This window comes from Gorilla gorilla, chromosome 5, assembly GCF_029281585.2.
Source record: "Gorilla gorilla gorilla isolate KB3781 chromosome 5, NHGRI_mGorGor1-v2.1_pri, whole genome shotgun sequence".
Lineage (NCBI taxonomy): Eukaryota > Metazoa > Chordata > Mammalia > Primates > Hominidae > Gorilla > Gorilla gorilla.
The window spans coordinates 162632802-162649563 of record NC_073229.2 but is presented as its reverse complement, the minus strand read 5'-3'; the positions used below and the strand labels follow the sequence as shown (position 1 = coordinate 162649563).

General features: G+C 39.0%; 1 protein-coding gene across 6 annotated transcripts in view; it reads left to right on the top strand.

The window, feature by feature from the left end:
• Positions 1-16762, top strand: part of NHSL1 (NHS like 1) — a 149630-nt gene that overhangs the window by 115123 nt on the left and 17745 nt on the right. For 4 of the 6 annotated variants that reach the window (XM_055391212.2, XM_055391215.2, XM_063707893.1 and 1 more), the window contains exons 4-5: positions 9542-9734; positions 14603-14734. In XM_055391212.2, the coding sequence (XP_055247187.1) occupies positions 9542-9734; positions 14603-14734 (325 nt within the window). The remainder of the gene's footprint in view (positions 1-9541; positions 9735-14602; positions 14735-16762) is intronic. The other 2 variants (XM_031012071.3, XM_063707894.1) reach the window with 1 other exon arrangement.

Here is a 16762-nt window from a genome sequence, read left to right as displayed (position 1 = left end):
CATATGCCAAGTACTGCCAAAGAGGTTCTTGCATTTGAAGGCAGGTCAGTTATCAGTGCGAAAATACTTACTGTGAGTCGATAAGGAATTTTTCCACCTGCCATTATCGGAAGTTATATTTGATGATATGTTCACTGAATCTGGGAAACCTTCACAGAATCCCCATTGTCTTAGCAGAAAGGATATCAATCATGAGTTATGCAATCTCTTGTGTAAAATTCACCCCTAAAGAGATGTATTAGATCTAGATTTTTGGCAGTAAACAGTTGGCTTTAATAGTCGTGACAGAAATCGAAATTTCCCTGTTTCCTGTTATTCTTTGAACTGGCATGTCAGCTTCTGTTTTAGGCTTTGTTGATAAGAAATATTTAAATCAAAGGAAGACTTTGAAGAAAAGGCAGTAACCTTGCTGCCATACCTGTAAACACAGGAGGCTTATTTAACATGATGCTTGAGAGTGTAGGTTTGGGGTAGCTTTTCCACCTGTCAGAGCTCAGTGGCCTTGGATAAGTTGCTTTCGTCTGTGAGGTTCAGGTTCCTCAACTGTAAAGAGATATAAACCACATGTTCCGGTTTGCTTAGAACAGCCCTGGTTTACAGCTGTTATTCTGTGTAATTATTAATTGCACCCCCTTTCACTCTCAGAGGTGTTCTGGTTTCGATAAAATTACATAGTTACCCTACCTACCTTGGAGAGTTGGTGTGAGGTTGAAGTAAATTAATGTTTGTGAAACCCTTAGCACAGTGCCTGGCACAGAGTAGATGCTCAGATGATGATGATAAGTATTATTAAGCTGATTGGTATTTCAAACCACGCTTCAAAGAAAATGATGCAATAGACAATGTCTGTTTTTATAAAAATTTGGCCGCTCTCCCAATCATCTTGTCTTTTGTTCCACCCACATAGAATTTCCTGCCCAAGGCAATAAATTTGAGAGGTTTCAGCAGCTACTGACGAATTTCTGATTGTCATGGCTTTACAGGTTATCTAGGTGTGGAACTACCGTGTTTATGCTATTGCTAGCTTGTTCATCGGGGTACACGTTCGGATATAGAACTTTTTCACAAATTAGATCTTATTTTCCACAAACAGCCCCATGAAACAGATTATTTTAATAGCTATTACTATTATTTTAATCTGGAAATGGAGACTCAGAAATATGAAATGGCTTTCTCAAGATCACATAGCTCGAAAGCACCAGGAAACATGCGAAGGCGGGGCTTCTTGCAGGGAGCATGTGAAGGCGGGGCTCCTTGGAGCTCATTTCTTTTCATCGCACCATGCTGGTTAAGCAAAAGGGCAAGATTACTCAGTTACCTCAATTCCTCCTCATTATGCCCAATTTTGTCATCTCTTATTCCTCTTTGACTTGTCTGGTATGCTTCACTCAATTTTCTTTTCCCCCAAAAAAGTTTTTAAGTGCTACTTGGTCTCAGTATATGGATCCCATTCTTGGCCTAGGGCAGCTTACAGTCGAGAAGTGATTACTCCGTGTCCAATCATGTGTTACTGGGTCTCTGTGAGTAATTTCAGGAAACTGTAGAAACACAAATGAGTCGATGCTCACTGCTCTGCAGTTATGGCACCTTCTTATTCCATGCTATTGCAGACAAAAATGAGAAAATTGGGGTCTGTTATTCCCACGCCTTTTTGCCTGCAAACCAGTGAGAATGTCTCCAATGACCCATTCCAGTTTCTCTTGCTGTTTCCATCCCACTACTCTATAATCAGGGTCTGTTTATACCCGCCTTCTCTTCTAGATTAATGGACAGCATCCCTATCTTGTTGATCTCTGTGTTTCCAGTATGATGCCAAGCACTTGGCGCATGGAAAGGCTCAGGCGCCAGGGACTGTGCTCAGTGCTGTATGTGAATATATTAAGTATTTATTGCAACCATGCAAAGTAGCTTTGATTATGCCCATATCATGGATGAGAAAACTGTATCTTGGAGAGATTAGATCACTTGCCTAAGATGACATAGTTTTTAAATACTGAAACAAGATCTTTCTTTATTAAAACGCCTTTTATTGAAGTATAACTTACATAAAATAATCTATACATATTTAAAGTATACAACTTAATAAATTTTGACATATGTATACACACAGGAGACCATTACCATAATCAAGAGAGTGAACACATCTATCACCCCTAAAAGCAAAACCAGGATTTAAACCTAGACTTACGACTCTAGAGCTCGTGTTTTTCCCCCAGTAATGAGTGTATGGGGAGTAGAGCCTTTGCCACAGCCCTTTCCTCCTAACCATTCTCATTCTCTTATGGGGAGTTTTGCATTGTTGAGATAATACAAAGAGCATCTTTTACAACCCAATTGTCCATCAATAAAAAATGTGAATAAATTAGTACTGGAGTGGAATGTATACCCCAGTGAAATGAATGAATTACAGTTTCACACAACTACGTGGATGTGTCTTAGAAAGACAATAGTAAGAAAAACACAAAGAGAATAATACTATTTTTGTAAAAGTCAAAGCAAGTTTATGCACACACACACACACACACACACACATGCACACATATAACAAGGAGTAATTAGGAACACAAAATTCAGGCTAGTGGTCACCTCTGGGGAAGTAGGGAGATGGGATGGGGCATGGAGGGAGATGCAGGTTATTAGTAATATTTTAGGTCATGGGTTGAGTAGTGAGTTCTTGAATATTCATTATGTTATATGATTTTAATACATAATTTGTTATTCTAAAATATGATTACAAACAACTTACTATATCAGTTTAAACATATATGTTCTAATTAAGTATTTTCTTTCATTTGAGGAAAGGATCGCTTAATATGGGATAGTTAAGATCCAAAATATTTTAATTCACTGTGTGATAAGAAAGTTTAAAGCTCTTAGGGCCTGGTGCAGTGGCTCAAGCCTGTAATTCCAGCACTCTGGCAGCTGAGGCAGGAGGATGGCTTGAGCCTAGGAGTTCAAGACCAGCCTGGGCAACATGCAGGACCCTGTCTCTACAGAAAGTTTTCAAAAATTAGCCAGGCATGGTGGCTTGTGCTGGTCATCCTAATTACTTGGGAGGCTGAGGTGGGAGGATCGCTTGAACCCAGGAGTTTGAGTCTGCAGTGAGTTGTGATTCTGCCACTGCACTCTAGCCTGGGTGACAGAGTGAGACCCTGTCTCAAAAAAAAAATAATACAATAAAAATAAATGAAAAATAAATAAATTAGCCAGGGACACTGGTGCACATCCATAGTCCCAGCTACTTGGGAAGCTGAGGCAGGAGGATTGCTTGAGCCCAGGAATCTGAGGCTGCCGTGAGCTGTAATCACTCTGCTGCACTCTAGCCTGGGCAAAAGGGCAAGACCTCATCTCAGAAACAACAACAACAAAAGAAAGTTTAAAGCTCTTGATAAAGCAATTAGATTTGAGGTAAAGGGACTAATATAATACATATGAAAGAATGAACAATTAGGCTGGGCACAGCGGCTCACACTTGTAATCCCAACACTTTGGAGGCTGAGGCGGGCGGATTATCTGAGGTCAAGAGTTTGAGACCAGCCTGGCCAATGTGGTGAAACCCCATCTCTACTAAAAATACAAAAATTAGCCAGGCATGGTGGCACGTGCCTGTAATCCCAGCTACTTGGGAGGCTGAGGCAGGAGAATTGCTTGAACCTGGGAGGCGGAGATGCAGTGAGCCAAGATTGCGCCACTACACTGCACTCTAGCCTGGGCGACAGAGTGAGACTCCGTCTCAAAAGAAAAAAAGAATGAACAATTAAAGTTACTTAATAATAGGATGTGGAAGTCACCTGTTGGCCATCATGGAGTTGCTGGATGAACCATGAACTGTGCTTCTACATGGATTCATTTCCACTACCCCCACTTTTTCTGTTGTTGGTGGTGCCAGGAGAAAAAACAAAAAAGAATGCACAGAGAACAGAAATAAGTGAGGGTCTCTTGTGTCTAAATCTACTAAAGACAGAAGAAGCATATAGCCAAAAGGCTGCAGACGTTTTGGCACCCTATGAAACTATTAAGGATCTTGAAAACCGAGAGTCAACACAAGAGGTTTAATTCTGGGAGGAAGAGCATCAAAGACTAAGTGTCTTCCAAAAAGGACTGGAATGTATGTGGCTGTCTTCTTAAAGACATCAACTATATAGTTCTGTATTGTTGATGTGTTCTATATAGTTTCATCTGTTCTCTATTTTCATGTAATAATTCTAAATGAATACTAAGTTTAGCTCTGGCTATAATTCAGTTTTCTAACTTTTACTAACAAATCAAAACAAAAAAGACTGAATTAATCTGTGTTTCTTAGTTAATCCCACTTTTGGATCAGTTGGCTGTTCTGAGAAAGAGAGCATATTTCGTATGAGAATATATGGGAAAGAGACCCTATTTCAGGCCCCACACTGTCCATCTGGTGAGAGCTTGTCTGATTTCCGGGTAGAACCTAGAAGTCTCTAAAATACAGGTCTTCCAGCATCCAAAAATTACAAAGTAACTGTCAGTGTTGCCTGTTTCTCTCCCTTTCTAAATGAAGCAATTTGACACAAGGAATCATGGCTTATGTTTCATTTGTGACTCTCCATTCCTCCCAGGACCAGGATATGGGGTTTTGGTGAACATTATTGACCAACTGACAGATCCCAAAACTGCATTTAAGTTCTGAGAGCAAGGCAATTTTAAACTCAGTTTTTTAAAAAGTCACCCTATATTGAGGGATTTCATTAACATGAAGCATTTGAATGCTACTTGGGTCATTCTGTTCTCTGTATGGGGAGATTGAGTTGATCAAAACATACGGCTAGTAAGTGACAGTGCCAGGATGCTGGTACACACTGTTTTTTTACTTGTATAGCTTTTCAAAAGGTTCCATTCTTATTTACAGACATAAAGGGAGATTTTGTTTTGAGACCAGAAGACCTAGTAATTTATTGTAAATATTGCCACATTGTTATTTTACACTGTTTCACAGGAGAGACTTTGGGGTCAGTTCTGACTTCTAATCTCAACTGCCCACTTGTGAACTTTCCAAAAGTCAAGTTACTTTACTCCTTTGAGTCTCCACTTCCTTATTATTAAACAAGGCAAACACTGTGAAGATTAAGTGAGATAAGTTCTATAATGTCCCCACCAAGGGCAAGGCATATAGCCATCAGTTACTAAATGGTGGCCCTTCTGAAGCTCAAATTCTGAAATAACCTTCTATGCAATTCTGATTCGAAGCTTCATGGAACTTATATTCTTGTCGGAGAGACAAGATACATAAATAAAATATATGTGTACTAGTTATATGTACTAAAGAGAAAAAAAGAGAGCAGGGAAAGGGGATACAAAATATTAGAAAGAGGTTGAAATTGAATAGGATGAACAGTTAAGACCCCAACAAAAGAGGACTCTTAAGGGGACCTAAAGAAAAAGAAGGGGCTACCTGTGTGGATGTCTACGGGAGGAGCATTTCAGGCCATGGGAACAGCAAGTGCAAAGGCCCTGAGGTGAGAGTGTGCATGGAAGGTACAAGGTACAGCATGGAGGATGGTGTGGCTGGAGTAGAATAAATATGGGAAAGAACAGTAGGAAATGCAGTCAGGGAGATAACAGTGGCCAGCTGGTAGATCATGTAGGGTCTTGGAGGTCATAGTAAGGACTTTGGAGGGTTTGAACAGAGGAGCAACATGATCTGACTTACATTTCTAAAAGGATCCCTTCGCCTGCTGTATTGAGAGTAGACTACTGGAAGAGGAGGAGCAGGGGAGGATGGTCAACAAGGGCAGAAAAATGGGGGTAGTTAAGAGGCCAGTGTAATAATCCGGTATTACTATGTCCATCTTAATGGGCTAATCATGTGTTCTGCCGCTGAAATGAGGGAGGTTTTTCTGTGCCTCTGCTGTGTTTATACACACTGGGAGGCATGAAAGTCATATCATTGTGGAAGTCATCCATGCTGGTGTTTTACTGTCATTTAGTAGATTGTGAGACCTAACAGTCACATTTGCATATAACTTTATCTGTGCCCTGCTTGTCTGGGAAATTTTCTTGTAAGAGAAAGGAGCACTTTACAAAATGGACTCTCTTTGTCAGTTGTCATGCTGGAGTGATCCGTGGTGATTGTCCCTACGGGGAAGTGCTGTTTCATTATGAGAGTTATCGATTCTGACAATGTCAGTCAACTAGAAGAAAAGTAGGTTAGTGGGGCTGATGAGCACCATTGAGATGCTTACAATTGGTAGACAGTGCTTCATCCTGCTCCCACAGCAGACGTCATGTGGAAAAGGGAGCCCTTGCTCCAGGGCATAGAGAGCTGTAGCCTGAAAGCTTTACTTTTCTTTCTTTTAAACCTTTCTGGTTAGGATTTGCTTCTTACTGCCTTCAGGCTTTATACTGTAATTCAAGGTTGCCTGAAAAATTATATTTATGTGTATGTATCAGGAAATTGGAGTAATCCTCTAATTTACTAGCTTGAAATTCAAACTCAGACATGTGGCCTTTATACAAACTGCCATGAAATTCTTCAGTGACATTAATTTTAAGTGTGTGTGTGTGTGTGTGCACATCTCAAGGGTAGAGAATATGTATTATAAATCAAACTTAAGTGTCACAACTGCAAAACAGCTGGAAATAATTGATTTACATCAGTATGGCTTAGCTGCTGCTGACTCAAAAACCCCTTTGATATTCTTTAAGGATCTAAATGAGTTTTAACCCTTTTAACCAGAATCAGATCAAGTATCAATGGATATAGTGCAATTTAGTATTATAAGACACCAACAACATGCTCAGTTTATAAGTTGAGTATATTTGTCAATTTAATTACAAACATTATTTCACATTTTCCTTAGGTGGAAAAGAAACTGGATGATCATTTTATGTGTTTTATGTATTAAGAACATCAAGTAAATGTATTGAGATATCTAATTATATGATTTATCTTTTCCACATGCCTTTATTATTGTTAGTCTCCTTGTGGTAAAAGAAAAAAAAGTGAGTACATGTCAATTCATGACTTTGCTTTTCTAAAGTCTTATTTATATCAGCACCACCTCCATATCCACAAATTTTTTTCTTTTTGAGACAGAGTCTCGCTCTGTTGCCAGGCCGGAGTGCAGTGGCACAACCTCAGCTCACCGCAGCCTCAGCCTCCCGAGTTCAAGCGATTCTCCTGCCTTAACCTCCCGAGTAGCTGAGACTATGGGTGCACACCACCACGCCCAGCTAATTTTATTTTTATTTTAGTAGAGACGGGGTTTCATCATTTTGGCCAGGATGGTCTCGATCTCCTGACTTTGTGATCTGCCCACCTCAGCCTCCCAAAGTGCTGGGATTACAGGCATGAGCCACCACGCCTGGCCCATATCCATGATATTTAACAGTCATAGACACTTTAATATTTATCATCTTATTGGGTCCTAAGAGCACCTCTGTGGATGCACAAAGGTAGGCTGTATAGCCCCATTTTACAGCAAAGGAAACATCAAAGTTTAGGAACAGACTCAGGTCTTTGGATTCTTAGTCTAGGGCCCTATCGCCAACAGCAAACTATTTTCATTAGCTCTTACCTAGTCTTTTTCAGATTTATAGAGCTCTAGTAGTTGTAGAATAAATACAGATTTTTGCAGCAAGATGAATGCAGTAGCAGTAAACAGTGATGACAGTATTCTTGTGTTTGAATTTTTTTTTTTTTTTTTTTTTGAGACAGAATTTTGCTCTTGTTGCCCAGGCTGGGGTGCAATGGTGCGATCTCGGCTCACTGCAACCTCTGCCTCCTGGGTTCAAGCGATTCTCCTGCCTCAGCCTCCCCAGTAGCTGGGATTACAGGCATGCGCCAGCATGCCCAGCTAATTTTGTATTTTTAGGAGAGACAGGTTTTCTCCATGTTGCTCAGGCTGGTCTCGAGCTCCCGTCCTCAGGTGATCTGCCCACCTCGGCCTCCCAGGGTGCTGGGATTACAGGCGTGAGCCATCGCACCTGGCCTAAAATTTCTAATCAATGCATTTCTTTATATTTCTCATCTGTGTCCTCTTAGAGACTTGCATTAAATCCAGAAAGGTTAAAACATGCCTTGTAAAGTTAGATAAATCCTCACAAACATAACGTTAAGTGAAATAAATAGGTCACAAAAGAGAACAGACAGTGCGATTCCCTTTACAGAAAGTTCAAATATAGGCAAAACAAAGCTGTGGTATTAGAAGTTGGCATAGCAGTTACCCTCGTTTGTGGGTATGTGGTTGGGGTAGCGGGTGTATTGAACTGGGTGCTGGTTGTACAGGTATTCCCTTTGGGAAGGTTCACTGACTTTTTATTCTCCAGTGAAATTCTTTCTAAAAGCTTTATTTTCATAATTGGTAGTTCCATTTAAATGCTTCGGACTTAAAGAGCAGTTATTACACATTTATTTTATATTATAAGCTGTCATTTCCCCCACGAAAGTCGATTACCCTTTTTTGTTGTGTTCCTAAGCACCCTGCACTCATTTGGCCTTCTTGGAGCATCTTAGTCACAGAACCAGCTGCTGTGGAGCCAGGCTGAAGTCCATCAAAAAATGCTCGCCAACACAACTTTCTTGCTTACACTTTTTAAGGTGTTATGGGAAAGAAAGGTATTGAAGAAGGGCTCTTCAGTGAGGATGTTAATCTGTATCAAAACAGACACTGCTAGAAATGTTTTCGTAGAATTCTGATATGGCTCAGAGCAGAGCTTTAGTCAGTGCCGTATAAGTTAACAATTTCACACTGATTTTTTCCCATATAAATGGCTTCGGAAGACCACAAATAGTTGAACAACAATAGCTCTATCATTTTGGAAATGTCCCTTGAAGTCAGAGCCTAAAGGAAATAAGATTGAGGCTAGAAATTACTTTGAGCAAAACTAAATTTTAATAAAAATGGAAACTGATGGCCACAGCCATGATGTTTTTCTCTAGGCTTCTAATGTTAAACTAAACCCATGAACTTTCTTTCTTTTTTAAATTTTTTTTTAGACAGAGTCTCACTCTTTTGCCCAGGCTGGAGTGCAGTGGCACAATCTTGGCTTACTGCAACCTCTGCCTCCCGGGTTCAAGCAATCCTCCTGCCTCAGCCTCCCAAGTAGCTGAGATTACAGGTGCCCACCACCACGCCTGACTACATTTTTTATTTTTAGTAGAGATGGGGTTTCACCATGTTGGCCAGCTGGTCTTGAACTCCTGACCTCAAATGATCCACCCGCCTCAGCCTCCTAAAGTGCTGGGATTACAGGCATGAGCCACCACGCCGGCCATTACATGAGCTTTCTGGCCACAGTAGATAGAGGGAAAGCAGAAAGGACTTCAAAGATTTTGTGGGTCAGCAGAACCTTTTGCAGTCCTCACAGTTTACAGACTAAGGCTGGTGTGAATCATGCATATTATAGGTCAGACTCAAGAGGCTGAGCAAACCATTGCTTCTGTTCCTAAAAGCGATCAATTATTTTGGCTTCTTTTAAACCAGTCCAATTTTTTAAAAAATAAGAAATATATTTTAAAATGTTTCTGCCAGCTCTTTATACACTGTGGCTGCTGCTTCTTTTTTCTCTGCAGTGTTCTCTGTCTTCATCAGAAGAAGAAAGATTTATTTCCATCAGGAGACCTAAAACACCAACCTCAAGTGACTTCTCCGACCTTAATACTCAGACGAACTGGACCAAGTCGCTTCCACTGCCAACACCAGAAGAGAAGATGCGACAGCAAGCCCAAACAGTCCAGGCTGACGTGGTGCCTATTAACATAACTGGTACGCTTTGCTAGCCAGACAGGTTCAGAATGTACTTGGGAGAATGACTACAGCTTTTTGTTATACGCTGTTAGCATTTCATTGCTACATCAAAGGTGAATAGCTGTGGTCCAACTTCATGCTCTTTGTTTAATGAGAGGAATATTAAAACTACATATGTGTGTGCATATAAAATGTCTACTGCTTGTTGGGTTTGAAGACTATGTCGCCAAACACTGGTGTCAAAGAACTCAGTGGTCCAACCATTCATCTTAAGAGTGTCTCTTTTAATTAAATTGCTTTTTAGTAAGCCTTTGGTTATATAGAAACATCTTGTAAATGTGGTCCTAGGTATGAAGAAAAAGTATATATTTCCCTTCTAAAGGGTTAAGTAATATTTACAGAAGTAAATAATTATTTTGTGATGTTTCTAATGATAGATTTTCTAGAAATTTCCTAAAGTAGAAAAAAGGAGACATTACTTAATCGAAATTTCTTCTGAATATAAAATTTTCAGAATATGTTATATTAAGCTAGACTACAAATATTAATTACCAAACCTGAAATTCAGGTTCTTATGGAATATTATACTCAGCCTGTAATCATTTGTGACAATTAAGGTGACAAGGTACATAAAATTCAAAGATGATCTTTCATGAACTTAGGAGAGCTGCTAAAAAGATAGCAAAATTGGCTGGGCGTGGTGGCTCACACCTATAATCCCAGCACTTTGGGAGGCTGAGGTGGGCAGATCACCTGAGGTCAGGAGTTTGAGACCAGCCTGGCCAACATGGTGAAACCCTGTCTGTACTAAAAATACAAAATTAGCAGGGCGTGGTGGCACGTGCGTGTAATCCCAGCTACTCTGGAGTCTGAGGCAGGAGAATTGCTTCAACCCGGGAGGCAGAGGTTGCAGTGAGCCGAGAGATCGCACCATTGCACTCCAGCCTGGGCAAAAAGGAGCAAAACTTCACCTCAAAAAAAAAAAAAAAAAAAAATCAAAATTTTCCTGCCTTATCACCTCCATAGCCCACAAGGAGCATGGGTTAGTGGTTTGGGGAGGGCACAAAGTGCAAAATAGACATGTGAAGAGTTAATAGCTTCAACTATTAATTGAATTGTATGTTTGATGGAAGCAGATGACTAATAGTGGTCATTGATAATCAATTCATACAAAGCAGGGCCCTTAAGGCCAGAAGCTAACAAAAAAACTAGGTGACCAAAAAGAATGAGTTTTCCTGAACATTTACTCTGGAAACCCATAGCATCCTTGCTGTGCTTCTGAGGCTACTGCTGTTAGAAAGCTTTAGAAAGCTTTTTGCCATGGCACTGGTGAGCTTGTAAGGGGCTAATGGCATTTTCATAGTCACTGAAGATTTTTTTTAAAACCTTACCAGATATTTAGAAATTACATTTAGAACTCATATTTTAAATTCCATAGAAATTTAATAAATAAGTGCATGAATTATTTTCAATTCAGTATATATTTTTCCACATTTATTTTACTTAAATCTTAAAAGAATAGCAGGGCATTTTAAGCCATTTTCTCAGCAAACAATGTTATTGATCTTTCTGAATATGTTTCTTATTTACCTAGATCATATTTTTTAAAGATTATTTTTAAAAGTATAACTATGTTTTAGAACAAAGTATAATGTGTACTGGTCAATGAAATACAAGGCTGCTTATTTTCTATAAGAAAATGAATTACATTATTTGATTGATTAAATGCAGCAGAAATGTAATTACATTATATATAATTAAGTGCCTATGAAATAATATTATAAGATTGTGCAATGAAATATGACAATCCTTAATGGAATTAAGGTGAAATGCATTATCTTGAGATTAAGAGATTTAAAATAGAGTAATTAGAGTTTCAGGAATGAAGAATTATTTGCAATGAATTACACTGTCACAACAGAAGACAGTGTCATGTCTCTGAGCTTTAATTCTATCCTATCTGATGACTAAGTAGAGATGAATTAGACTTTAAAGAGAGGCCTTTAAAATGCTACTCAGGAAAGGTGAATGACAATAAAGAAAGAGCAGTATGAGTTATGTCAAAATGTAATTTACTTTTAATCGAGTGATTAACATTTTGCAGAAATGCCAAAAGTAAATATAATACCTAACATATTTATTGATCCATTTTCTACATCTGTGTGTTCACATATACACACATATTTCTTAAAGAATTAGTTTTTCTAATCTGTCATAAAGAAGCAATAAATTTAAAATTTTCACTTTTAGTGGTTGAATTGACATAGGTTATACAGCTTCCTGCTCTTTAAATTATGTATTTCTAAAGTCCTAGAAGATATTTGAGATTAAAAAAAGAAAATTCCTCTAGGGAACTGTCATGTGCTCATTCGTTGGGGTTAGCATTGAGCCTCTAGTTTGATTTTCCTAGTAAGGCTCAGCAGGAAAAAAAAAATGGCGATTTCAAATCCAGAGTGCAGCCCACCATGCATAGAGGTAGAATGTTAGCACCATGAGCTGCTGGCTTGAAAACTGATTTAATCCCTTTAGTTATAGTCTTGTGGGCACTCGGCATGTTCTAAAACTGGAGGAAAAAATACTTAAGTTAATATGTACATATAAATATCTTCTATCATCTGCTATGTGGGACAACAACTCTTCCATCTGGAAGATAAGTGTAGAGGATAAACATACTTAAATAATTTTTACAAACTGGCTTTGTGCTGGTGTTTGAGCTATCCAAGTTTTTTCTTTTTTTTTTTTTAATTTAAGAGTTTAATTGAGCAATGAACAATTCATGAATTGGGCAGCCTCCAGAGCCAGAGTAGGCCCACAGACTTTCAAGTTTATTTCTGAATAGTAACCATGACTGATGAATGCCATTTTTCAATTAAAGGCAGTGACTAATTCAACAGATATTTATTGAATAACTGCTTTGTGCCAGGCATTAGCTGAGTGCCATAGGGGATGCTAAAGTACATGCATCACAGTCTGTACCCTCAAAAAATGTATAATCCAGTAGAAGAGACAGACTTTTTTTAGGTCATGATGCAAGATCAAGCATTTGATGCCTTCAATGACGTGTGTCTTAGGTGTTCATCCTCAAATGGTTTGTTTCTTAATTTTCTGGGAGCTTGGGTGATTTTATCTTTTGTCTAGGAAGCAAAACTGGAGACTAAATGCAACTTTATTTTATTTTATTTTATTTTTTGATATGGAGGTCTCACTCTGTCGCCCATGCTGGCGTGCAGTGGCACAATCTCGGCTCACTGCAACCTCCGCCTCCCAGGCTCAAGCGATCCTCCCGCCTCAGCCTCCTGAGTAGGTGGGACTACAGGCACATGCCACCACACCCAGATACCTTTTTTGTATTTTTGGTAGAGACAGGATTTCACCATGTTGCTTAGACTGGTCCTGAACGCCTGAGTTCAAGTGATCCACCCACCTCAACTCTCCAACGTGCTGGGATTATAGGTATGAGCCACCACACTGGCCTAAGTGTAACTTTCTATTAATGTTTTGTCTGTTCTTTAATGTCTTGATACAAGGAAGGAAGTTTTTTCTTCTGCTGCAGGGAACTAATGAAGCACTGCAGTTGTGACTTGCCCCTCACATGTGCCATTTATGCCATTGCACTTAGCGACCCAGTTTTTCACAGCATTGGCACCTTCTGGTATTCAAGGGTCTTCTCTCAGTCATTTCTGTTTTTCTCCATTAGCGACAAGGCTGTAAGCGTTTGTAAGTTTGCAAGCATTTATTTAAGTTTGTTCCTCAGTAGGGGAAGTGTGTTTTGATCATTCAGATGTTTTATTCTCTGTTTTGATTAGATAAGGTTCCCAATTTTTTCTTACCAAAATAGAAGTTACATTGTCCACAATATACCTACATTGAATGTGTGTCAATAATGCTAAAAGTGAACGTTTTATACTTTTATGCATAAAATGATAGAAGTTTTTAATGTGTATGTGTGTGTGTATATATATATATGTGTATATATATGTGTATTTGAAAATAACTTTTTGAGGAGAATAACCATTCAAAAAGGTCAGTGCTGTAAGACTTTAAACTGGCAGGTAATTTAAAACAGATCAATCAATAACAGATGTTGTTATATACTTTATTATTTTATGGTTTCTCATGATGTGTTAATCAAACACACCTACACTCTAGAAGGAAAAAAAGAAGTCCCATGATGTGGCATTCCAGGTTTGATTGCAAAATCACTTGAAATGTCTGAATTAAGATCAACTTTAAAAAGTAATTGTGAAATAGAAGCAATTCATCTTTAACAACAGCAGTGCTACTGGGTCTCATTGTGGTAAAAGTACTTTATCATTATAAGGCGTTTCATTTTTCACTATAGTTGTATGTCACACCACAACAATTACCACAGTCTATCCAAATTGTCAGCCTCCTTGATTGAAGAAGAAGCTTTTCATTCAAGAAATCTTTATTAAGTTACTTATTTCATCACACAAGGCAAGAAATTAATGTTGATCTCTGCAAGATGACCAGATGAATGAAACATACTCATTACCATCACCACCTACACGCTAATGTAGAGTGGTTTTGGTGACCAGAGGATATATTTGAAACACTTCCAAAATTTTGCTTTGTTAAATAACACAGAGTGACTCTTCCAGTGTGTTATTAAATTTGCATTTGCTACTCCAGCTCATTTGAAAATGAGATCAAGGTGCTTCCTTTGGAAGGTAGAACTTGGAAAACAGCCTTACTGTGATAATGTGCTTTCCTTCCTTTTTTGCCCTTCAGCATTCATCATCATATGACTGGCTAACATTATTAATACCTTCTTATCATTTTACAACAAGCTTCTGGAAGAAAGTGCATGGTGTCAGCTTGCTTGAAAATAACATTGCTTTGCTTGTTCTACTACTCTACATTAGGGGAGAATTTCGATCGCCAGGCCAGCCTTCGGCGGTCTCTAATTTACACAGACACTCTGGTAAGACGACCGACGAAAGTCAAAAGGAGAAAGACTATTACAGGAGTCCCTGACAACATACAGAAGGAGCTAGGTATGGCTCATCAGAACTGTATTCTGTTGCCCCTCACTGCTGCTCGGCCTTACTGCGCTAACCTCATTCATGGTGCTTATAAAATCGATACATTCTGATAGCCGTTTGGTGCCCCAACAGGCCAGCTTCCTTCCTGAATGAGGCATTAGGTGCAAATCTTAACATCCCGTGGAGAGAGAGAGTTGATTGAATTTTGGGGAGAAGGTACAAGGAGAAGGAAGAGCTTACATGAAAACGATTAACTGGGATGATAGAATTCATAGTTACCTCATCATTGCTATGTGACATGGAACATTGGCTATTCCCACAATTAAATTTGCTTGTCATTTAGATCTTAAGTTTTCATGAAACAGAAGTCATTCTAGGACGTCACATTATGAATATGGACTTTCACTATAACTATAATGACACTACTGGTGGCATTTTGTCATCAGAAACAACAGTCTGGGATTATTGGTAAATGTCGATAAGATAGAAAATAGTCATTTATGTTGGATGGTGCCTTTATTACTTTCAGTGAAACAATTTCATAGCTTCTTTATTCTTAATTCTTTTTGTTCAATCTGTGTTTGGCTGGTGAAGAGGGTTGTTTAATTACTTACCCATTTTGTTTCTGGTTATCATTGTAAATGCTTTGGATAATCCCTTCATTTCCCTCTTTCTAGGTTAACTTCCTCTCACTGTTTTCTAATAGGGCCCATAATACCAGAAGGTCTGCAGAGGCACCATAGCATAGCTCCTGGGTTAGGACTAAGGACTCCAGTGCCAGCCCGCTTGGTTGAACCCTAACTCTGCCACTTGCTCTCTGGGTGACCTCAGTTAACTTCATCTCTCTGAGTCTACTTCCTCATTTAACAAATGGGCTTGGTGATGTTAATAGAACCTACCTCTTAGGGTTGTTTGAGGACAATTTGTGCATGTGAGGCCCTTGGTACTTGGTTAGTACCTGGTACTACCATAAACGTAATAGCTACTGTGGTCATTATTATAGGAAACTTAATACTACCTGTCTTGAAATGTGTCCTTTCCTCTTTGGCCAACCTATGGACTTATTTCCTAATAGTTACTTTCACCTGATGTTTTTATTTACTCTCAAAAGTTACACTCTAGAAACTCAGAGTCATTATTTCTAAAGTTTGCAGTTAGTCTTTTAGTCAAAATGAGTGTAACCAGCAATAGTGATATATCTGTGATAGCACCTTGAGGTTGTATGTCAGTTTCTGGGTGCTACAGACATTGTGCTTCTCTGTTTGTTTTCCCAAACATCCCTGATTGAATGCCTTGTATTAGAGAGCACAGACTCACTTTTCTTTAGCTGGCATTTTCTCCTTTACTGCCATCCACTTTTATAGTATATATGCTCTGCCTTCCATGCTGTAGCAATAGTCAGGTGAGAATAGCAATGCTCTGCCTTTGCCGCAGGCAGCCACAGTGACCCAGATGGTATACAGATGTCCGCCCTGTTCTATCATGGATTGGTTTATTGCAAACGAAGGCAAGACTGCAGCAGCTCCTGTGGGATTGTGAAGTTTGTCTTTGGTTCGTGCCCCACATGCTGCTGCTATTAGTGGCCTGGTTCCTCTGTGGCTACCTGAGGTCTCCAGACACCTTCCCTCAACCTACCTTAAGGAAACATGTGTGCTTTCTCTCTCTCCTCTCAGTTTATGCCTTATTCTTTCAGACTCTTTTTTCCATTCTTGAAGTGACAGCTAACTAATTTGGAAACTAATCTGTACTCATATGTTCAGTAGATAGTTAATGGAGTAATTTCCTAAAGCACTCCAGCAACATTTATACTTTAACTGGTCTTTTTAGGAGATGTGCCTTCAAGGAGTGACTTTAAAGACAGGCATTTAGGCCCTTTGTAAGATCAGAAGGATAGTGTGGCCCAAGTAAAGATGCACATACACATAAGTATTCCATATGCACTGTCTGTATGCATATGTAATATGATGTCTAGAATGAGAGTTGCAAGTTTTTATCACTTTTATTACTGAACCAACCAGTATGGAAGCCAATAACTTAGTT